Below are 22,804 nucleotides of genomic sequence, written 5' to 3'. Positions count from 1 at the left end.
CATCTCTCGCATACCCATAACCGCACACTTAATCCCACGCAAATCCCGAATATCTATCTCAGTTGGCCATGGTCCAACACCCGAACGACTAGGACAGACGGCCGCGATAGCGAAGAAGGGTCGCTCGGCAGGAATAGTCATACATTCACATAGCCAAGTAAACTCGAGGCCAACCAAAATCGGCAGACCTATATGGTGCACTGCGACTCGACGAGCAGCTCAGAACAACTTCGAACGGCATCCGAGACAGGTCCTCAAAGCAGGAACCAGCAGAATCGTGGTACCAAAGTGAGAACAGTTGAGGAGGCTGAAACTGCAAGGCGACTGTAGTGAGAGCGAAAGTGTGGTACAGAACTTAGTGTGTAACGTCCGCAACATCCAAGCAACCTAAGAACCGGAGATTTTATACCAAAAATGGTCTACGATAGTGACTTCTATACCACCCGCCGGGTCGGTTCGAGCTACACCCGCCCGACGATTTCGTCCTACACGGTGACGGTGAGCACACAATTCAAACCCAAATTTGACCTGTATGTCCTCCCTTTCCTGGTCCTGTAGAAGTCGAACACAAAGAAACCTTTTTAGTGTCCTATTCTTCTTGTCATTCCTGTGCCTGCTAGTGGTGTGTGAGGTGAAGTTTGACCTTCGAGGAAGAAAACTGTTGAGAGAACATTTCCATATTTTACGTTTGCCGAACAAAAATCGACCGAAATATACTATAAAACCACTCTAAGTGTGCGGGAAAACTAAATACAAAACCAAAAATAAAAATTTTCTCGCTGAAAGCTGAAAAACTCGTGAAAAATTAAACCCGTGAGATGTTGGGCGGCGGAAAGTGAAATAAAAAAGGAAAGACTTTACTCGACTTCAAAGTTGAAACAAAGTGTGCCAAGAGTAGTGAGAGACGATAATGAAAGATGACTTTTCTTATTGCGGTTAAGACCAGCACAATAAAACGGTGATTACACCATACGTGACTTCTATTTTCGGAAGCGGACAGTTCTATCACCGGCAGTTCAATCGGCAGAAGAATATCAAGGGATGAAATAGTAGGGTAAACTACGGTTGGAAAAAGCGCAACCGATTTGAGTATTTTCGAAAGCATGCTTACCTAATAAGGCGTTCAAGTTTGAGGCAAGGTCAGTAAATTGTAGCTGTGGACGAAGCTACCTGAATGAAGAAGATATTTTTGAGTTTCTTTGTAACAAGACTCGAATTACGGGCAGTAGGTTCTAACTGTTTTTTTCTTCAAAGCACGCTATTAGAGAATATTCAATGTCTCCGATATCTAGTTTCCATACTGTATCGTGAATCGTACTAAATGGTACTAAGAAAGGTGTGAAATAATTGGTACGATGCCAACTGGTTTTCGTACGTTCAGCGCATGATTTGAGTATTGATATTGTTGTCAAAACAAACGTTTGTCTGACTACCAAACATTCAGAAATATGGAAAACATCACAAAAGTTTCGGTTAACTTCGATCAAAAGGTTGATTCATATTAAAAGAATTCCGCTAGGGATTTAAAAAGTTTAGCTCAAATGTCGTTGACTGTCAAATGGTCTGTCTAAGATCAATTTCCTCATGCTGAAAAGTAGCCCAAGTATGGGATATCATGATCAATTCTTCGCTGTTGACCAAAGTCAATAAATGGTTGAAGCATTATTTCGTTAAGTTAAATACTGGAACCATAATATGAAATGTACTGATCCGTGTGAGTTTATCAAGTCAAAACCAACCGTAGCCGAGCAAAATGCGAGCAAATGTAGCAAATGCGAACAAAATATAGTTAGGGTGAACTCTGGGTTAGTTTTGGCATCAAGCGAAAATGACATAGGAAAAACTTTGACAGGAGCGGAAAGATTTCGTGGCCCACACACACGCCTACTACGGTTCGTTCACACAAACTGGAGCAAAAATTTCCAAGGGAAACTGACTTAATTCAAATTTATCGACATCAACTGAAGTTCGAAACACAAACAAAAATCGGAACAAAATATGTGAAATATCTCTCTCAACAGTTTTTAGCATCGTTAGTGGAAAATGTAACGAAACAATTTCAACGAAGTGTATAACCTTCCGTTCGTTATATCTTTCAAATTTCACCAACTACACCCAAATTATCTGTACTTTAGTAAACAGGGTTCGAATGATACTATCCTAACTTTCCTGTACTAAATCGAGAACAACATATCCAAGATTTGGAGATATGCCCTGATATGTGAAACAATGTTATAATTTAGTGTTATATCCTAATACTTATTCACAAAACAACAAATACACTTCCATCTAAAGTGCAACAAATTGCACCCGTTTGATAACCGATCGGGTAATCTGGTGATACGTGATTCCATACAGCTCCTGTACACACTTCTATAAAATTGTTTCACATCCCAAACATCCCGCATAATCCGAACCCGTTTACAGCTGCCGAATCGCGCAAACGTCAAAGAAATTGAGACACGTTTAGATACTTTTTGAAATACGAAATTATCGCATTGCACGAGTGGAACTAAAAAGAAAATTTATTCGTATAAAGTTTCACCACGAAGCGGTAACTCGCACAGCAACAGCAAAAGTTGAATCCCAATCGCAGCAAGCGTCTCTAAACATTTATGTTTCCTGTCAAAAACCGATACGCCAGTCAAGCACCCAGCAAATTTAACTTGATTTATTGTCGGTAACAGAAATTTGCGGATCGGTTTTCTTTTTGTATTTTGACCCGTCGTCAGTGCTAGGAATGAGTAGGATGTGACAAGATGCCAACCGGAAGTTTTGGTTCGATGAACGAGTGCCAAAAACACTACAGAAGACAAGAGAATATTTTTTTTTTGCTTTTGGCAGTAATGACGACCAATTGACGTCAACAACCGATTGTACCGTACGGTTTGAAAAACGAAAAAAGCTCGAGATTACCGAATACATAACAGCAACTGCGATTAGGCAACAACAACAACGCCGATGACGTTCATCAGGGCAAAGCAAATGACTTCCTGTCGCACGCAACCTCTGGTGGGTGTGATAAACAATTCACGATCCTCAATACGAGGGCGTTTTTTTTTTAACAGAATTAACGGTTATTAGAACAAATAGCAAAAAGGCTATTAAACACAGAACATAATGAGCTACCGCAATTTGAGTCTACTGCGATTGGCTGTTAAAATATTCTCACTTCATAAAAATTCCACATCCGCCACTTGGGTTGAGATGACGAGCAGCTGACAAATTTCCAATGGTTTCGATGTAACTTTACCAACGGTCCGAATAAAGATACGTGCACATCAGAGATCCACGGAATCCATCGAGAGAAGTCTAATTTTAGCAAACCGGCCGACATATTCGGAATGCGCGCACAGTAAAATCATTCATTTTCCTGGCGGGGCACAGTCTTTTCTCTTTTTGTTTGTTTCGATCTGCTTTCCTCCATCGTAGGTGGATGGCCAAAAACTCAAAATGTTGGTTTTTTTTATAATCAACAATCCATTTTTGTGGAAAATCGCAACACAACACTAGTCCGTCCTTCAAACGAAGTCATCCGGATACGACTTATTCTATTTTTTTTTGTTAAAAAAAGAGGATGGATATGTTTTTAAAAAATGCTGTCCTAAGTTTTACTTTTTGAAAGCGGTGTTTTTTTAAATTATCAATATTAATCCCCGTTCCACTGTTGCTATTACAAAGCCTTCGAAGCAACTAACCGTCTTTGATAGATCCCAAACTAAAACAAAACTGACCCTTCAAGCTAGACTAAAATGTGAACATTCAAAGTTGTCCCCGTTTGGTGGAAAGACAACGCTACAGCTACATCCAACACTGTCTGCATTCTCCTCCTTCCAGAGACGTGGCGTCGACTGGGAGAAGGTACCGTTCGTACCCCGTCCCAGTTTGATTCCCGACCCGGTGACGGCGTTTGGAAAGCATCAGCCCAGGAAACAGGCACGGGTTTCCATTTTGGAGGCCATCAACCGGGAAGGGATCGAACCGGATCCGAGAATCTTGGCTCGTCCTATCGATGACTACCTGTCCCCACGGGATCGTAACAGAAATCGTATCCTGAACGAGTCCATCCGCCAAGAGCACGCACGGGTCACCGGACACAGGTCTGATCTGGACAACATGGATACGGTTCTGCGTCGGTTGCACGGTGAAGCCCCCGTCAAAGCACAGCGGCGACATGTTATCTTCTTCGAGCCGGGCTACGCCAGAAACTATCAACGCTAGTTCCAGCGTCGATTCGGATTCCAAGAAATGTTCTTCGGACATCTGCTGTAGTTTCACCCTCTTGCATTCGCCCTGATTCCCGCTGATTTCGACTAACGAGACGACTAACCGAGTAGGTTACTAACGACTACTTTTGTAAAGTAAACACATTGATTTAGTAGAACAAATACTACATTTACTAACTACATAACTATCTTAGGTGCTCTGGCTGCGTCTTACATTATTGACAGATAACTTCAATACCTATGTTACAACCCATCAGAATAGTGCATTTCATTCGATTCGTATTAGTTTTTCGCATAATTCGTGGAACTCACACTTTGAACATCTCTTCATCAATGAGCAGCCAGTTGAGCATTTCATATAGCAGTATTATTTTTATGTAAATTTCTCAAAGTACAAACATGTTTCAATTTCTCGTGAAACACTCGGGATAGTGTCTAAACGTCCAGCGCCATCTCCTAGTGAAATTTCCCTACCACAACATTTCCACTGCTTCCGCCTTTCCCAAAACGACAACCCACAACTCCATCTCACTGTGTTTTTCTTCTGTATGTTGTTGTTGTTTGTTGTTCGACCCCATTCACAGACCCCTCGCTATTCCACTCTGACCACCACCGATGTCGGAGCACCGCGTCGTGACGAGTCCTACTCGTACAGCAAAACCGTACGCTCGGAGACGACATCGAACTCGGCCAATCCGTACAGCTCGCGGCCCTCGACCTCCACCTCGAGCTACACCTCGACTACGGAGCGTGACAGCCGTGGTGGCCCCGGTGGCTACTCGTACAATACCGAGCGCACCTCGACCACCGGCAGTGGACCGGGTGGCTACAGCTACAGTTCGACCACGTCTGGCCGATTGCCGCACGGAACCACCTACAGACACTACTCTTACCGCGTCTGAGCCACCAAAGAACACCACGAGAATGCAACCAAATATCTAACATCATTTATTATTGTGTACCGCTGGGTTGACATGAACCAATGTTTAAAGTTTTTGTGACTAATAACTATTTATTGTGAAGAGATAAAACATTTTATACAACTACACAAACATATACACAACAGTGAGAAATTGGAACGATCCCGAGTACTGGGGATCTACAAAATTTACATAAAAATAACTATTACAAACAAATACACACACATAACTATAACGTCACGTGTTATAAAAACAAGCAAACAAAGCTTACATTTGTGTGACTATATCTTTTAAATTTTTTTTTGAATAAAACGAGCAAATGAGTTGAAAACTCGACAACAAACTCTGTTTTTTAATTCATTGTCCTGGGTACGCAGCCATCAACGGTGCAGTGGAATGCGATGTTGAAAACAAAACAAAACAAAAAAAAAATACAAACGTGTTCTTCTTTATCGATCGTAGCGAGATATCGGCAGCAGCACACAACAAACATATCACTCCTTACTAGCTCTTACACTTACCAAAGCCTACTGCTTTTATTGTTAATTGTTTTTTATTGCATACGCAGAAGCAACACATCTGACATTCCACTGTACTAATGATTTTCTCTCTAATTTCTGAATGCCTTTCACTTTGTGCCCTGTGTCCATCGTGTGTTTTCTGCTGTTTCTATAAACGTGTCCTTTACATTGTTTTGTAACTATGCGAAGGAAATTTTTTTCTATAACTCTCGGTCTTCCGTTATTCTCTTTTGCACAGACTCCACTGCGGTATTCCGGAGTTCCCCGGGTAAGTATGCGTCATCTGCGTCACGGCGAAGGCTCGAAGCAATGTGTCTCTATGTGTAATTAACTGTTTTCCGTTTCCGTTACAATTGTGAACTATCATCAACAAATACCACACACCGTCAACAAAAACAAGTTTGATTCATATACCACCACCACCACCACAGCGTATCGCACACCAATGCCATATATTGCCCATAAGCGCATTGTTCCAGTGACACGATTTGCCACCACGCCGCCAAGGGTGATAGTGTCACCGATGCGAGTGATCAGTTCACCGGTTCGCGTTCTCGGCTCGCCGGTCCGAGTTTACGGTTCACCGGTGCGCGTCATCACCTCACCGGTGCGTACCGTGGTTCGGGCCGTCAGGTCGCCAGTTCGTATCATCTCCTCACCGGCACGGATCTGCACAATCCGGTCGTCCTATCTGCGTCCATCGATCGTCAACAAAGAATTCGATCGTATCGAACGTAAATACCGTGCCAGCCCCGTAAGTAGTGCCCTCGAGCAGTATTACAACTCGCCCTCATACATGGTAAGAATCAATGTTAAGACACACGAAAGTTGAGTATAAAAAAGCAAAAAAAAACCCTGGCCTTCGCTCCTACCGCCTACTTGGATGGATGACACTTTGTCGAGTTTTAACCAAACCAATCAGGAATCGAAACAGCCGCCTAAGCCCCCCCTTACAACTGCCAAAATCTATTCACAGTTTGCTGCAATCATAAAACCGGTAACCTAGTAACATTCGCTAATAAACATACTCAGTGTGTCTGCACCTTGATGAGTGTACGATGGCCTTGACCCATATTTGTGTTCTTGAGACGTCACGAGGCCACCATCAATCAACAACTGGCCCAGCGTTTCCCCATGCTCTGCTGTTAGTGACGACTCAAGAAGCTTCTTCTTCGTGAAGGCCGTCGGGAAGCTCTCACAGGCTTTGCGGCATACACAGGTGTTGTCACTAATCATCGCTATTTTTAAATTGAAAAAAAAAAACATCATACAGGTTGACCAAAACAAGAACATTCTCACTCTTTCCGGCATTGCTGCACAGCTTAAACGATCCTACAAAACAGCACTTTAGATACCCGGTGTCGACAGATCTGAGGCCGCTTGTAAAGGAAAAAATGTCTGCTTCTTTTTTTAACTGGTCATGTTGAACAATTTTCTACGATTCTGGTTCATCTATTTATTGAATTTGAAAGTAAGTTTATTGGTTCTAGTTCATCTAACTTTAGAAATTAGTTGGCGTCCACGAATTTCTTGCTGAACCTTTTTTTTCGAAGAATTTTGATCATTTTTATAATAATCCTATGCAAATTTTTTTTTCTAAAACAACTGTAAATTTAAGTACAAGTTTTTTTTTAGTTTCAAGGTGTTAAGTACTTGTTGGGTGAGTTTTTGAGGGTCCGTTGAATAAATTTTTATTTATACTCGTGTAAAAAAATGCGTCTCGAGAATTTCCAAATCTGACTGAAATGAATAACAGAAACAGTGGTAAAATCCAGCTCAGTTTGCTTCTATTTAGAAGAAACTTTGCACATGTCTTCAGTACGGCAAACTATTTGTTTAAAAAAAAAAAAAATAGAATGTAAATTACATACTGGAAAAAAAGTTGAATGTCATCTCCTGAAATAGAAAGTTCCTCATTCATGTTAAATTTGTGTTTTTAATCTTAGTGCTTTTTGTTGAAAATGAGTAAGAATTGTAATTTTAATTTGTTGTAACGTTTTAACAAGTAAAAATATATTTAGGGGTGTTGATACCTCATGGGCACCGGTTTGTATCAAATACACATAGCTTATTAACTCTTATTTTCACGTAAGTAGTACAAGTCAAGGTGATCCAAAAAGAACAACTATTTTAAAAGTAATTTACAGTTGTTCAGTTGAAGTACTATTTTTCTTGACTCGAGGATTTTTCGAATCTTGAACTAATTTCAGTTGTCCGCTGAAATCTTTGGATTTCTCTGCATATTACTCTATATATTAAAATGCTTGATGAGATATTATTTCTTAGAATCTTTTCTTGTTATGTAAAATAATTTGTTTGCTTACAGATTGTACACACGACTTCTTCCATATGTTCGTTGGATAATTATGGGGATGTAATGATCAGCTTTCAGCGTTTTCCCTATAACTTGAGGTTCACTACCTATTCCCATTTATCTGGAAATTTTACAACTTTGGTTTAATGAAATATCTCGTCTTTTGATCGCGACGAATAAATTTTTCGATCCCTTCATTGAAGAGAAGCGTGATTCGGTAGCAGAATTTTCCATCGATCGAAACGAGTGTAGTCGGATGGTACCAAGTTTGGAATGCAATGCGAGTGGGAAAGAATTTCACATACACCATTAACCAATTAGTTTTGCGTTTCTCGTATTAAAAGGCATACTGTGAAAACCGATATATACAGTTCGATTCAGCTTGGCGAACTGAGCAAATGTTTGTGTGTGTGTGTGTGTGTGTGTGTGTGTGTGTGTGTGTGTGTGTGTGTGTGTGTGTGTGTGTGTGTGTGTGTGTGTGTGTGTGTGTGTGTGTGTGTGTGTGTGTGTTTGTGACAAATATTGTCACTCAATTTTCTCGGAGATGACTGAATCGATTTTTACAAATTTAGATTCAAATGAAGAGTCTTAAGGTCTTATACAATGTACCTGAATTTTGGTTCCGAATCACGGTTCCAGAATGACAAGGTGATATGCACAAAAATAGTGAGAATGTCACACAATTTTCTCAAAGATACCTCAATCGATTTGTACCATTTTAATTGTACTTAGAGGTATCAACTAGAGATGGGCAAAACAGTTCATTTCAAAGAACCGTTCAGTGATGCAGAGTTCTCTTAAAAGAACTAGTTCTCGAGAGCCGTTCGTTCGTTTGTTCTTTTCATAGTAAGTTTGCTTGTTGAATAACTAACCGAGACATCGTTCTCTTCGGAGTAAAAAAAAGCACAACTAGTTTGAACTTCTTCAGAACTACCGTTCTCAAACAAAGAACTATGGGTTATTTATTCTTTCAAAAGAACTAGCTCGTTCGCGAACGAATTGCCCATCTCTAGTTTCAACCATAAGAATATACCGATTTTTATTAGAATCCAACTTCTAGTTCCGGAGATAGGGTGCTTAGAGTAAAATTTCAATTTCAAGAGTATATTTCTTTCATAAGTAGCCATGCGATGAGTTGTGAATTCTTTAAATTGCCCACGAAATTTTCTCTTGTTAACAGATCAAGATAGTTCATGACCAAATAAACTCATGAAATTGTCATAAAATAAAACTCAAATTGACAGGTCTGATAGTCCCATAAAAATATCAAAATTCGACTTCCGGTTCTACAATTACGAGGTGATAAGGTTAAAAAATTTAAAACCGTCTTAGAAAACTGTAAACCATCTTCTAAGTTGTGCTCGAAACTGTTCCAATTCGAGCTATTTTTCGTTACACTGGTCCCGTAATTTATTTCAAACCGTCATTTAAATCAAAGGTGCAGAAAATTGTGGAAATTCTTTTAAATTGGGCTCAAAACTGTTTCAGTTTGTACTTCTGATCTGATGGTTTAATGATGCAAATTTCACTATACCGGTATCCAGGTTTCAGTTCCGGAAATTCCGGAAATAGTGGTCAAAACCTTTAACATGAAGCTCACTCCATTTTCTCACATATTTCTGAATTGATTTTCACTGTCCTAAATTCAAATGTAGTAGTATTATGCAAAAGAAATCTTCAAAACTGGGTTCTAAACTTTTTTTAACCTGTAGCATTTTGATTTTGATCTTGCTGTCATATATAGAAGATAATAAATAATATGAAAATGCATCTTTACACCACTATGTGGAATAAAACACGATTTTATTGAAGCCACTGCATAAGGCCGAGCGTTGTCGCGATGAAAAATTACCGACTCGTGATCTCAGACTATATAATCGTCATTTGATATCTCTCTCTGGCTACAACTTGTACGGTACCCAATTTCTAACCTTTCGAGTGAACCTCAATGCTTTAGAATGCAGCAAGCTCTTCTTATATCAGGTTTCTTTCTACATTCAGAAGAGCTTCCAATTTCTAGTCTGATTTTTTTTTCAGCGTTTCGCTGCTAGTCTTCAACTTCAAAATCACTACTTTTAATCACAATTTTACAATATGACTCAATTGTATAGAATTTTTACGCTGCTTGATCAACGTAACTAACGTGGTTTAATTCTGATCCGGGAATGACAATAAACACTTTTCGAGACTTTGTCTTGCCATTGATGGTATGATCAAGAGATATGGTCCAGAGTTTAGAGTGATTTAGCTTAAGGCGCAAGCCAAATCGATGGCCATGATTTCTGTATTGTCTGGGTAACAGTTAAAAAAAACGTGTAACAAGACTAGCAATTTGCACTGGCAGGAATTTTGTTTGGATATATCTGTTCCAAAATAATACACAATGTCAAAGTATAGTGGAATCGTTTTGGGGAGAGAACTAGAATCAATAACATGAACATTATTTTATGAATCTACAAAAAAAAATTCACACAATCCCAAGGCCACTGGTCTGTCGACGCGCGGAAAACGCACAAAACTGAACAATTTGTTTCAATCTTGCTGAACTGAAATGTTTTAACACAAACCCAAATTTGAAAATTCAGGAATACGACGATGAAAAACGGGAGATACGCAATTCTGCCGCTCTACTACTGCGCCAACTGAACGATCCAGTACCACGTATGATGCCACCACCAGTACAGACAGCAAATACCACCGAACCAAAGTACGCTATCAAACAATGAAATACACTACCATAGGTTACCGTTTGTGTTTAACAACTTACTTTTCACTTTTAACTTTCAAACATAGTCTCAAGAAATGGTTCTACGATCCCTTGAACCACCACAACAAGTACAACAGTGACACCTATGTCAAGAGCACCATCACCGATCCACTGCGCAGTGTTGCCAGAGATATTGAAGCCATGTCCAGATACCATTCACCAGCCTCGCGCTACGTTGGTAAGTGTCACCGATGGTTCTATATTTACATGCAACAAAAATCATATCAATCTGATAAATGGCTTATCTATACGCCACTTTTTCCTCGCTAGCTAGTTCCAGTAGTTTAAACTGTTCTTTCAACTTGAGTTTGTTCTTTTATTATATCTATTTGATCCTCATGCATCCATGCTATCGTTAAAAAAATATTCATCACCACCTGCTACGCGTAGCTTTTGTAAAAAAAAAGCGTCTGTTTGATCGTTCTGATTTCTTTTTTCGTTTATTACATCTTTTTACCGCTTCCACATGTTGATTGAAACACCGGTTTTCTTAAATTTTAACCCGTAATTATGCACACATTTTACTGCCCCGCCCTTTATACTGCGTGTGTTTGGTTGAGAAAATGCTTTTATTTTCTGCCTCGCTAACCGGAAACAATCAGAATATGTTCTGCTAGATGACATTCTGTGGCGCTACAGTTACTACGTTGACGAAAAGGGTTAGTATATGAACCACCTGGTTTAAACAGTGTCCGTCTGTTCCATCCAATGAGCGTTTCACTCACCGGCTGATGGTGTTTCAAATAAAACGCAATGACTACTAGATTGCGCATCCGTAAAATTCAATGTGTTTCCACAGTTCATTTTCTGGATTCATCTGTCAAAAGGCTGTGTAGGTGATAAACAACCGTCATCGTAAGCTAATTCTTATTGAAAAAAAAACAGCTCTTGCCATCTGTCAAATCGAATCTGTTTTCCGCAACATAAAAATGTGATTAACCCACAGTACAACTAAACAAAGCTAGTTTATAAATGTTTCAAAAAAAAAACGCGCAAAATGCTTCAAATTCTAAAAACAAAACTATCCGGATTTCTCTCCGCTTCGAAACCAAAGGCAAAAATCACTTGGCCAGCACGCGCATTATCGGATCAAAGGCATACCCGAAGAGCAAACCACGAATCTATAACTATGACACGGCCCGGGTGGACAGGGACGTCAACATAATGTCCCACTATAAGTCAAATCGCAGTCAGGCTAAAACAGATGTTGAGGAAGGTAAGCATAAACGAACCCAGCGCAGACTGGATAAGCTGGCAAAACAGAAAACCACTCATCCACAGACAGAACCAATACAAAGGCAACAACTGTCAGATGAATAGTATATGTTGTAATTGACTTTGTTGGAAAACAAAGGAGAAATCGAAAACCATCATGATGTAAATCATTACTCGCAATCCATAGGAACCGTTGCCATGGTTTCTACTACCATTAACTATAATCAACAAGAATCAAAGCCTCCTTTTGATTGGCCTAGAAATAGCATCACCATAAACGTTAACAACACAATTTTTTTCTAAACATATCGCAAAAAATGGATGATTTTCAACTGACTTCTAGTGGTACATAGCAGCTAAAAAAATATCCGCATGGCCGCCTCATCTCGCGCTGGAACTAAATACACCTTTGTTGCACGTCCGCACCCTGTGATATATCTTTCAACTCATTGCAACGCTAGAAGCTTGAAAATCTTTCCGTCCTAACCGTAGAGTAAACCAACTCTCTAGAAACAAAAAAAGTACAAAGTTATCACTCCCCTTTTCTTTTTTCTTCATTCAGATCGTTATTACTACTATAGACCATCAACTCTCATTGTAAAACTCTTCGCCTATCCCGTCACATCGTTTTTCACTTATCGCGTGTAAAAAAATGCCAGTAAAACACACAAATACTAGTGTAGCGTAAGAGGATGCGGTGTGTGCGTGTCACATTCGATTGTAGAACCAATCATCCCTTAGTTACCTTAACAATCCAACAAATCAATCAACCAGTACGAAAGAGCATCGATCATTTTCTGAAACAACCCACGAACTCAAACGCGTATTAAATAAAAAAAAAACAACGAATTAAATCCACATTTGCCTAATTTGTCACTCTCTTTTTCTCCGCCTCTGTCAGTGAATACAAAAATTAAAAAATATTTAGAAAAGTACTACCTGAAGCACGCTTATAAAGTACCGGATGAATTTCGGGAATTTGTTCACGAGTAAAAATTTCACTACGAGTCCGTCGAATTTAGCAAGATAGAATCCCTCCAGAACAGGAGAGTTACCGGTAAATTTCGAACCCTCCGTGACTAACACTGGCGTCATTTTTTTTCCCCCATGTCAGTCTCCTACACCAATTTTACTACTGCTAGAAGTTCAAAATTGAAAATCATTTATCGTCAGCATTACAAATCAACGACAAAACACATCTACTACTCGAGCTACATCGACCCTGTTGCCATTCGGTCGGTTCGTCCGATTCACAGTTCTGGAACGATAGTTCAAATTTACTACTTTCCCTCATACGCTCCCAGTTTACGCCCGCATCGAGCAAAAACGACGCCGCCGAATTCAGAGAGCCATGATAAAGGAAGCCAAAGATGCACTAGAAGACTATAAGTAATGAAATACAGAAAACACGATAGAACCGAGACAAAAATGGCGGACACAGAGCTGCCATTTTTGTCGAGCAAACCAATCACACACAATCACTCATTCAACAATATCTACGTTTTACTTATTTTGACAGTTATAGTAAACTACCGAAGAAAACTACTACTCTCCGGGCTTATAAAAAACGCAAAGCGCTCGCTGATGCTCTACGAGAGCTGGAACAAAACCAAACACAAGTAACAGGACAAAACAAAGCTTCCCTGCAAGATACACACGTGAACACATTCTAACAATGTCACTAAGCAACACACAAAAATTCGAAACATAATTTGACAGTTCCGACTGTAATTGGCTGAGCACCCCTTTTTACTAAGCAAACACTCTGTCATCCTGCGTCACCCCCAAAAACAAAACAAAAGAAAAACCTTTCATTCGTGTTTCCGAATATTCAAAATTGCAATGATTATCTAATGTTTATTTCTACTTATCTACACTTTCGCTTGTCAAACTCTAGTCAAAATAAAAAATAACCTCTACCGTCAGCAGTTGTACCTCCCGCATACCCGAACCTATAACAACCTGTGCAATCCGAACCAGCGGCGCATGTTCAACGGAAAGTTCGTTTGGTTAGACTACAAGAGCTACAAACCCTAGGTTTAAACTACCGAACAACAACAACAACAACATGTGCTCTTCGATGGTAAATTATATCTGTGCTGTATCCAAATGTCACACTTCGATTTCTTCATTTTGTTATCGTTGCACTGGCAACCATTTTCATATTTTGCTGGTGAACAAAAAAGCCAACGACTACTTCGATTAGCCGATCGTTGTTTCTATTTCTGTTGAAACATTTTCGACTCGAAATTTTTTTTTCGCCATCGCACCTGTTCTCTGGTATCAAAATCTGTTCCATGGGGTAGGGCATGAAATCATGGTTCTGGCACAGCAAAAAATAAAACACTCATCATGTCACTACTTCGCACTCATTCGTACACTCAAAAAAAATCCTCCACAGATTGGCCAAACAAATGGAGGATCCACGGAAAACCTGTCGTTAGAAAAATTCGATTTAAAAAAAAAGTTTTTATTCGTTTTCTCCTGTTAATGGATGTTTTCTGTTTCTATCTATCGTTACCTGTCTCTCTTTCCTGCTAATCTGTCTTTGTGTTGTTCTAATTCCAGTTGAAACTGAAACTAACGTTCGCAAATCGAAACTCGGGGACAAAAAGGGCATCTATAGCAGCGACATTAACTTGGCCGCTTAAGAGTAGAAAATTGAAATTTTGTGATCCTCACTCAAAACCAATCTGAAAATCAAACATGATACTATTGCAAGCCTGTTTTGCTAACAATCTTTTAATTTTTTTTCCACAAACAAAGACAACACAAATAATCTGATTGGAATGTAAGTTTTCGATTTTGAAACAAAAACAAAATAAACACGGTTCCTTTACATTTACCTCAAGCACGCGCACTGCACCGGTTACTATTGAGTAGCCATTTTTTTGGATTTTTTGTTGCTATAAAAATTTGTCTGCGTACTAGTTTGCTCAATTTTTGTACTGTTTTCTAGCTAATTTTAATGTTTATTTTATTTTTCGAAATCTAAACTGAAATGCATTTTCTACCGAGAGAAAAACGCTACATATCGATTGCGAGTATGCGGAAGGATACTTCGCCACTAGCTTCTCCGTTTTGTTGGTTCTGTTGACTCGAAGCAATAATTTACTGTGTACGGATAATGCTAAGGCTAGGGATATACGACAATATTGTTTTAGTAGATTTGTGTAGAACTTCACTCGCCTACCGATATTAACTTGTTCCATGGAGGTGAATTATTTACAGCAGAGATTATTTACATATTTCACAATGAAAAATCCAGAACTTAAACCAAAGTGTAAGCCAAATATTACTGAACGAAGAGAAATGCATGGATATTCCTCGAATGCAATGACTCGAAATAATGTATTTACAAACAAAAAAAAGATGACGTTAAATAATAAAATTGTGTAAATATGCTAAGGGAACTATCGTGATGAAAATGATCAACAATAAACATGACGCTCTTCCAAAGTGTTACACTTTTATCTGTAATAGTTATGTTCCTTAATCCTTTCGTACTTAGAGAATGTCTCTCACCTGTAGCATGCCAATCCCTTTTGGTGTTTTCTCTAGCTGCCTTTAGGTGTACAAAGCAAACCATAAGGTACTATGCAGTGCCATTACCATCTGTTCTTTTGGAAATGAACTTTTTTTAAACAAACTTTCTTCACTTGAATAACTATATAAACAAAACAAAACAATCGGCCAACCAAAATCCATCAACTCGTCTGAGTTATTCCCTCAAACCGATCGATGAATGCGACTCCACAAACCAACTACTTGTTTAACCACTATTAAAAGTAAGTAAACTTACCTATTCTCAAACTCGTTCCAGCTTTCAGAAATTAACATGCTCATTAAATAATGTTTTCAAGCACTTTATCATGGAAATAGCATCATAACACGAGGTCAAAAATGGTTTGATAATATTTTCATTTTTGTGAATACTTAAAATTAACGAGCTGGCGGGTACGGTGCGCTATCAACCGAACGGAACGGATGCGCACGGTATCTTCATTTTTATTTTTGCGTCTGTCAGACTCGGCAAACAATAGGACCAATACAAGGTTCATTTCCTTTGTCAAACGATACTGTCACGCCTACTAATTTTTTCCGCTTGAAACAGCTCCAATTGTCGCAATATCATGCCATTTTCCATACATCGAAGCAACCGACATTCTAATATCATCACTATCTTATTTTCAAATTTCCTCTTTCGTTCCCATGCATCATTATTAATACAGTGGAAACACATGACCACCTTCATTTTCAACCATGCTAACTGAAGTTATTTCATTTCTGCAAACAAAAACAAAAAAAAACAAACCTAAACCTTGCCGACCCACCAGTGAAATTGAATCCAGCTCGACCGACACGCAAATTCAACAACCCGAAGCTGTACGATGACCCGACCGATCCGAAGCTAAAGGACAAACAGGACAAAATCGACCGGGTGGCCGAGCTGAACAAAATACGCTACGAACCGGTGAACTTGGAGCGTGAACGTGTAAAAACACTAGAGGAGACCAAGAAAAAGGAAGAGGAATCGATCGAACGGGAAGCGAAACGTCAGGAAGAGAAAGTTCTTCAGGAGGAGGCCGCACGGTTGGCAGCGGAGGAAGCCGAACGGAAGCGTAAGGAAGAAGAAAAGCTAGCCGAGGAGGCACGACTAGCCGAGGAGAGACGATTAGCCGAGGAAGCCCGACTGGCCGAGGAGGCAAGACTGGTGAGTGTGGGAATGGGGGGCCGAAAAGTGTCCTTGGGTTTGTAATGGCGAGGGTTCTTGGTTTGTTTTGCAGGCTGAAGAAAAGAAGAAAAAAGCAGCAGAGAAGAAGCGCAAACAGGAGGAGGAACGTAAGCGTCAAGAGGAGGAAGAGCAACAACGACAGCAGGAGGAAGCCGAGCGTAAACGCAAGGAAGAAGAGGAACGTAAACGGTACGTACGCGATGATGAGTGATTTTCCGATTTCTTACACAGTTCTAACGAATTCTAAATTTCGTCACAGATTGGAAGAAGAAGAACTTAAGCGAAAGGCTGAAGAAGAAGAAAAGAAACGGTATGATTGGTAAAAACACACACACTCACAGATAACGGGGATGTTGAGGCCTATTTTTGAAATTAAATCGCTATATATTAATTAATTTTTATTTTGTTTCGATTATAGAGGTTTTAACCTTAAGGTCATTCGCCTCTTCGAGCCAGAAAAAATTTCTGACCCTATGTGCGGGGTTGGGAACCGAACCCAGGTGGGCTGCGTGAAAGGGCATCGACTTACCCATCACGCTATACCCGTCCCCTATTAACTAATTGATAGAGTATTAAATATGTAAAAGTCAAAATATTTACAGTTCACAAATTTCTATAATTAGTCATCCTACGTTTACTAAAAATGTCCAAAATAATCCAATTCGAATTGCTATTGATCGATGTATCAATCGCTGAATACCGAGTACATATCAGCTGCACATGAATCAAGAGAACAGGTTTCGAACCGTTCGCATGTTTACGCTCGGAGAACATTTCCGAGTAAATATGCAACAAAAGCATCGGCGTTCGGTTTGAACCCAGATAAAGACGAAACGTAAAAATTAGAAAATAGTGACAAACCGGTACCCATGCGGCGGCCCTAAGACCCCTAAATAACAAGGACCACTTGCTGATCGTCGTCCAGATTCGTACCTGAAACCGAAATCAAGGAACTACGATCCGATGCGAAATTTAACCTTCTGTTTCAACAGACTTTGCCGCCGATTCGCGAGTATACAAAATGGTTACTTAAATGACCCTTCTTCTTCTTTCTTGGCATTACATTCTTTTTGTGGAAGAATTTGGCTTCTTTCTGTTTCAACAGACTTTGCAGCCGATTCTTAGCGTACAGAATCATTGCATGGCTAGTTCTACGATCCTACTGACACTATGAATCTTTCCAGGTCGGGGCTCGAACATATATGACAACTGGCTTGTAAGACCAGCGCCATATGCATTGAACCGCCAACCCGGCCGGTTAATGACCATACGAACACTAAAAAAATGTGCCTTACACTCTGAAACTAGCCGTTTAGATTCGCTGGTCGGTTTTCCGAAGTTTTGAATTGAGGATGATTTTTCATTGTCATTCATCTCCTGAAAGTTGAAATCACAAGTCAGTGACATTTTTCTATGTAGATTACGTAAATTGTCTCATACATACTTAGCATTCCGCGATAAGGCCATGCTAATAGAAGTGACCTGATGAAAGCACGTGTTTTGTGATCACTTTCGTTCCAATCTTCTCGTATCAATTTTCTAGTGGTAATATTGTTCCGTGAGGCTTATTATCTTGAATATTTTCTGGACGAATAATCTTTTGAATGGTTGAGTTGAAAATACACAAACTCGAACTGCATTGTCATTCCGCGTAAGTGCAAGTCAATGTTTGTTTTAATTCTACGTCGCCAACTAGATCTTCATTTTCAGTAAGGATTTTTGAAATTGAAAGCTTGGCTGCCGCAGCTTTTTTTCAAAACGTAGTACACATCCATATCCACAGCTACATGCAGCTGCTACTCAAACAGAGTTGCCATTATCAGCAATGTTAATGATTTTTCTGTTAAAGCATCGATTGCACAATTCTGTGATATTTAATTCAAAAATTTGGAGCTCAAATTAGGAGATCTGAATAAGAGTAACCTGATTCTAGAAAGTCTGAAAGTTCGTTATAATGAAAAGGCGATATCAATGATCAGAACAATTATTTTTGCCAGTGTCATTTCAAACAAACCACGACCTGTCAAATCGTTTTATATCAGGAAATTTCCAACATTTCGAATGAATTTTTTTGAGTTCTTGCCCATTTTACGAATGATATCATGACTTTGATGGAAGACAAATTTAGGAAGGAATGAGATTGCACGAAAATGAACAATTGCGAAGTAATATTACTTAGCGGTAGGGCTAAAGCATGCATACCTTCTCCTACCGATGGAATTGTTCTGCTAATTAACCTACCCTGACAAAACATAAAGCATTACGATGGAACAGATAACGATTGGCTCAATTCTAGGCCTAAGGCCGCTGTCTTAGAAAGCGAGAGGAACGGAGTCGAATTTGAAGCCGACTCTGCATATGACAAGCGAGAAAACCAAAAATCGAAGAGTGAAAGATTAGTCGAGTCGTTCAGATTTCTGACATAATGCCTTCGATATGCTGTAAGTAGGTTGCTAGCTTTACGCATGGTAATATCAGTCTTTAGCTTAGCTCAACCTATCGCATTCAGACACAATAATATCTACGACCGCGTTCTATGATTCGAAAGATAGCATCAACCCACTCGGACAGAAAAATGCGCATCTCCCATGCATCGTCCTGGTAACTAGATACACAGTTATTTTCTTAAACTTCAGCAATCAAACTTGAGTTTTCCGCGGCAACCATACTTGAGTTTTGGCCGAATTGTTGAGCCTTACTTCCAAAGAACTAAAAATACTTTCATTTATTCTACTATTCTACATTAAAGTTTGAAAATTGGAAAATAAAACAAAAATAGACCCCAGGACTCATGCGTTAGTTTTATCGTGGTCAAAACATCTGTTATCTGTGGGGCAACTTTCGAAATTTGCGTCCAACGTTTACGCTATCAACATGATTTATAGGCAATTGTTTTAATCATTCCTATTTATTGTTTAGATTGGAGGAAGAAGAGAACAAACGCAAGGAGGAAGAAGAAAAGAAACGGTAATGGAAGTAACATCTCACTAAATCCCATTTGATTGATTTTATTTCTCGTTATTGTTATAGACTGGAAGAAGAGGAACGAAAGCGCCAGGAAGAAGAGGAAAAAAATCGGTATTCGTGTTTTTTTTTCTGGTCTGTAGAATCATACTGATTGGAGTTAATTTCAGATTGGAGGAACAGCGATTGGCCGAGGAGGCTCGACAAGCCGAAGAGGCTCGTCAGGCTGACGAAGCCCGCCAGGCTGAGGAAAAGAAACACAAAGAGGAAGAGGAAGCCCGTATTACGGAAGCTCAGAAAATTCGTGAGGATGAACTTGCCCGATTGAATGAACTGGAAAAGCAGGCCATCGAAGAAAGTAACGACGAATTGTTCCGGGAAATCGCTCAGCTGAAGGCGATTGCTGAATCGGACGAGGAACTACTGAAACGTCAGGCTGCGAGACTGGAGGAAGAATCACCGATCGTTTCGGAAGTGGCTCCAGTCGTAGACGAAGTGTTGGCCGAGGCTGCCAGTGTAATCGCTCCAGAGGAAGCCGTAACCGAACCCACGGCCAATGAGGTTGAGGTTGCTGCAACTGAGGAAAGTCCTGCTTCGGAACAGTAAACTCAGCCGATTAAATGTTATCACTTAGATTAATTGAATTAGGATTAAAAAAATGGTGTTCAAGATGCGCTAAAACGAAATTGGAAAAAATTCTAAGCAAAAATCAACTATTTAAAGACACTAACGACAATCGGCTGAGCAAAGGTTGGAAACCGGATACGACTAAAATCATGTGAAAAAACTTTTTCTATGCTAACTTTAGAAACTCTAGACATTCACAAGAAAACGCAAGAAACGCTGAATTGCTCCACTAGCAAATGTCAATCCGTACGTAAACGCCAAGGATATAGATGACGGTGTCTATATTTGAACCTTTAGGAGATCGTGCGGTTTTTGTTTTGCGGAAGCAAACCAATATTTACTGAAACAAAAAGGCCTTCTACTGCTGAACGTTTGAAGTACATTTCTCGACTTCTCGAACCCTTCGGACCATCCCTCGAAATCAGAATACAACACAATCTTTACTGTCTGTTATATTTTATTGCAAACAAAATTACGCAGAATCATTGTAACAAATCTGTTAAGTTTGTCAAAAAACAAAACATTGTTCGAAAAATAAAACAAATCCTGATTTTGTCTAAAAAGCTTACGCATTATCGTGGACATCGACGATTGGCTGCATTGATGGGCTCAGCAGCAATTGGTCATCCACGTCTTCGCAGGTCAAATGACGGACCTGTTCCAGTTTTTCCTGCAATAGATGGCAGGACTTGGTCAGCAGTGGTTCCCATTTGGGCGGAGGCAGTTCGAATTCCTCTTCCTGTGGTTTTACTGCATGCAATTTTATATCCGGCCCTAACAGCATGGAAACCTGATCGAACATGTCCACTAGAGCGGTCGCCTCATGGATTAGATTGGACACGGCACGATGCTGCGTATCGCTCCAGGTTACGGTTTTTTTGTTCGGTCTAGGCTTCCTGGGAAGGACAGGGGATAGTCGCATATTTGCCAGTCGGGAACCAATTACGAGATCTTTAAATTCTGCCCACGGTTTCGTGCCTTCACCGATTGTTCGGCGGGGAAGTTCCCGCGCTACGTAGTGTTCGGATTCTTCGTCGGAAAAGTCCAAGTTTTGCCAGGAATTGAACGTCGGTGGCTCAGGAATTTTCACCTTGTTTAGTCCGGAATCCTTGGAGGACCCTGTAAGGAGATCTGGTGTGTGCTGGTCCTTGATACTGTCCATGCTGTGAGTTGATTCGTTGTCCTCTGGTAACTCCAACGTATCCAATTCCGGGGTGTTGAAGAACTCTTTGATCTTTTCATCTATTTTCTGTAGTTCATCAAAGCTTGAAGATTTTTTCACATCATCGTCTTCATCCGTAACCTGTTTGGATGTTGGTCCATCACCGGCACCTGCTTCGAGAAACCTACGGAACGAAACACCGCTTCGAGGCATTGCCGTTTGAGTGGATGCATTCAACGTTGGAATTTCATCCGTCATTTGTGCCACTGAATGCGATAGGGTGACTGGAATAAACAGAAAGCAGTCTGGCTTACTGCGATTGAAACAAGAAATGCAAAAAAAGTACAGTTTCCTATCTGCCTAATGGCCAGGTTGCCATCTGTAAGAATTTCCTCATCCACCATGGCGATGAGGTCCTCCTGTTCGTCGGTTGAAGCCTCCTTCATCAGCTTGGTGTGGCCGGGATCCGTCTGAACCGATGCATTTACCCGTCGCAGCCGTCTGCATACGCCGAAAAGAAAACACAAACTGAAACCATTCAAATGCTTTTTTTTGCTTTTGGTTCTAGTCACGAGGCGGCAAATAACGAGAATTATTTTTAGCCGTTCTCCACGCATCAACTCGTGCTAAAATGGGACACACATACTTGGAAACATCTAAAATTCTAGCTCGCAGATCACTTTTCGGGACCATGCTAACACTTGCCGCACGCCACGGTGGACGTTCCTTTGATTCTTCCTTCTGAGCTGATTTTTTCGGAGCTTTCGACGATGTGTTCGACCTGGAAAACTCTCAAGAATGATGCTTTCGATTGGATTAATTCACTGCAACACGAAATGCAACCGACCTGATCGAATTCGACACCGAAGTTGCGATGGACTCATCACTAATACTCTGCGTCTCACTGGCCGTTTCCGATGATGGTGATTTACTCATTTTTTTATTGGATTAACTGCGACTACTAGATTGATTGCGATTGATTTTCTTCACGCCAAAATTGCCCAATAAAAACCGAGCATTCCGTGTCCTTGTTTTCCCGAACAAATCGTCGTGTGTAATCTGCTGTTGCATACAAAGTCAACTGAAATCGTTACCTTGGTGAAACAGTGGACAAGGGGGAACAGGTGCTTCGGCAAATCAAACAACGATTTGCAAGCGAAACTGTCCCTACTCGCATGTTCGTCCTATATTGCATTGGACTTCCTATTCATATGGGGCAAACGTACGATCCTGGGAGTTGGTAAGGTAGGGAATATAAAATCGATATCCGACATTGGACACATTGCGGTTTGTTTCATTGTTTTTCGATAGCATTGTTGCATGCGCCAAAACCGATGAAACACGTGAATATAA

General features: G+C 40.1%; 2 protein-coding genes across 10 annotated transcripts; one reads left to right on the top strand and one right to left on the bottom strand.

Annotated features, from left to right (window-relative positions):
- Nucleotides 1–203: 203 nt before the first annotated feature.
- On the top strand, nucleotides 204–20,852 carry LOC131430840 (trichohyalin). 8 transcript variants are annotated; one of them, XM_058596084.1, is made up of 13 exons: nucleotides 206–498; nucleotides 5,906–5,935; nucleotides 6,068–6,421; nucleotides 10,567–10,688; nucleotides 10,775–10,926; nucleotides 11,351–11,407; nucleotides 11,803–11,964; nucleotides 16,301–16,677; nucleotides 16,751–16,887; nucleotides 16,958–17,008; nucleotides 19,618–19,665; nucleotides 19,729–19,776; nucleotides 19,833–20,852. In XM_058596084.1, exons 1-13 carry the CDS (start codon nucleotides 415–417, stop codon nucleotides 20,266–20,268), a joined length of 2,058 nt encoding a protein of 685 aa, XP_058452067.1. In that variant the 5' UTR covers nucleotides 206–414; the 3' UTR covers nucleotides 20,269–20,852. The 8 variants fall into 8 exon arrangements, with proteins under 8 accessions (XP_058452096.1, XP_058452088.1, XP_058452079.1 ...); XM_058596077.1 differs by having other exon boundaries at nucleotides 6,068–6,466; nucleotides 16,316–16,677; XM_058596071.1 differs by having other exon boundaries at nucleotides 6,068–6,466.
- LOC131430884 (uncharacterized) lies at nucleotides 20,803–22,541 on the bottom strand. 2 transcript variants are annotated; one of them, XM_058596132.1, is made up of 4 exons: nucleotides 22,299–22,541; nucleotides 22,098–22,232; nucleotides 21,798–21,952; nucleotides 20,803–21,735 (listed from the first exon to the last, which is right to left on the bottom strand). In XM_058596132.1, exons 1-4 carry the CDS (start codon nucleotides 22,385–22,387, stop codon nucleotides 20,855–20,857), a joined length of 1,260 nt encoding a protein of 419 aa, XP_058452115.1. In that variant the 5' UTR covers nucleotides 22,388–22,541; the 3' UTR covers nucleotides 20,803–20,854. The 2 variants fall into 2 exon arrangements, with proteins under 2 accessions (XP_058452115.1, XP_058452123.1); XM_058596140.1 differs by having other exon boundaries at nucleotides 22,098–22,242; nucleotides 22,299–22,539.
- Nucleotides 22,542–22,804: the final 263 nt, after the last annotated feature.

This window comes from Malaya genurostris, chromosome 1 (genome assembly GCF_030247185.1).
Source record: "Malaya genurostris strain Urasoe2022 chromosome 1, Malgen_1.1, whole genome shotgun sequence".
Lineage (NCBI taxonomy): Eukaryota > Metazoa > Arthropoda > Insecta > Diptera > Culicidae > Malaya > Malaya genurostris.
The sequence above is the reverse complement of the archived record's forward strand: the minus strand, read 5'-3'. Positions and strand labels throughout refer to the sequence as shown.

Excerpts from the sequence above, each read along its gene's own strand:
- LOC131430840 (XM_058596071.1), top strand. The coding sequence starts at position 415 with ATGGTCTACGATAGTGACTTCTATACCACCCGCCGGGTCGGTTCGAGC. Across the intron at positions 11,965-16,300 it reads TAAAACAGATGTTGAGGAAG|TGAAATTGAATCCAGCTCGA; the intron begins GTAAGCATAAAC and ends CCGACCCACCAG. Across the intron at positions 19,666-19,728 it reads GAGGAAGAAGAAAAGAAACG|ACTGGAAGAAGAGGAACGAA; the intron begins GTAATGGAAGTA and ends TTATTGTTATAG.
- LOC131430884 (XM_058596132.1), bottom strand. The coding sequence starts at position 22,387 with ATGAGTAAATCACCATCATCGGAAACGGCCAGTGAGACGCAGAGTATT. Across the intron at positions 22,233-22,298 it reads TCGGTGTCGAATTCGATCAG|GTCGAACACATCGTCGAAAG; the intron begins GTCGGTTGCATT and ends AGAGTTTTCCAG. Across the intron at positions 21,953-22,097 it reads AGAATTTTAGATGTTTCCAA|ACGGCTGCGACGGGTAAATG; the intron begins GTATGTGTGTCC and ends CGGCGTATGCAG.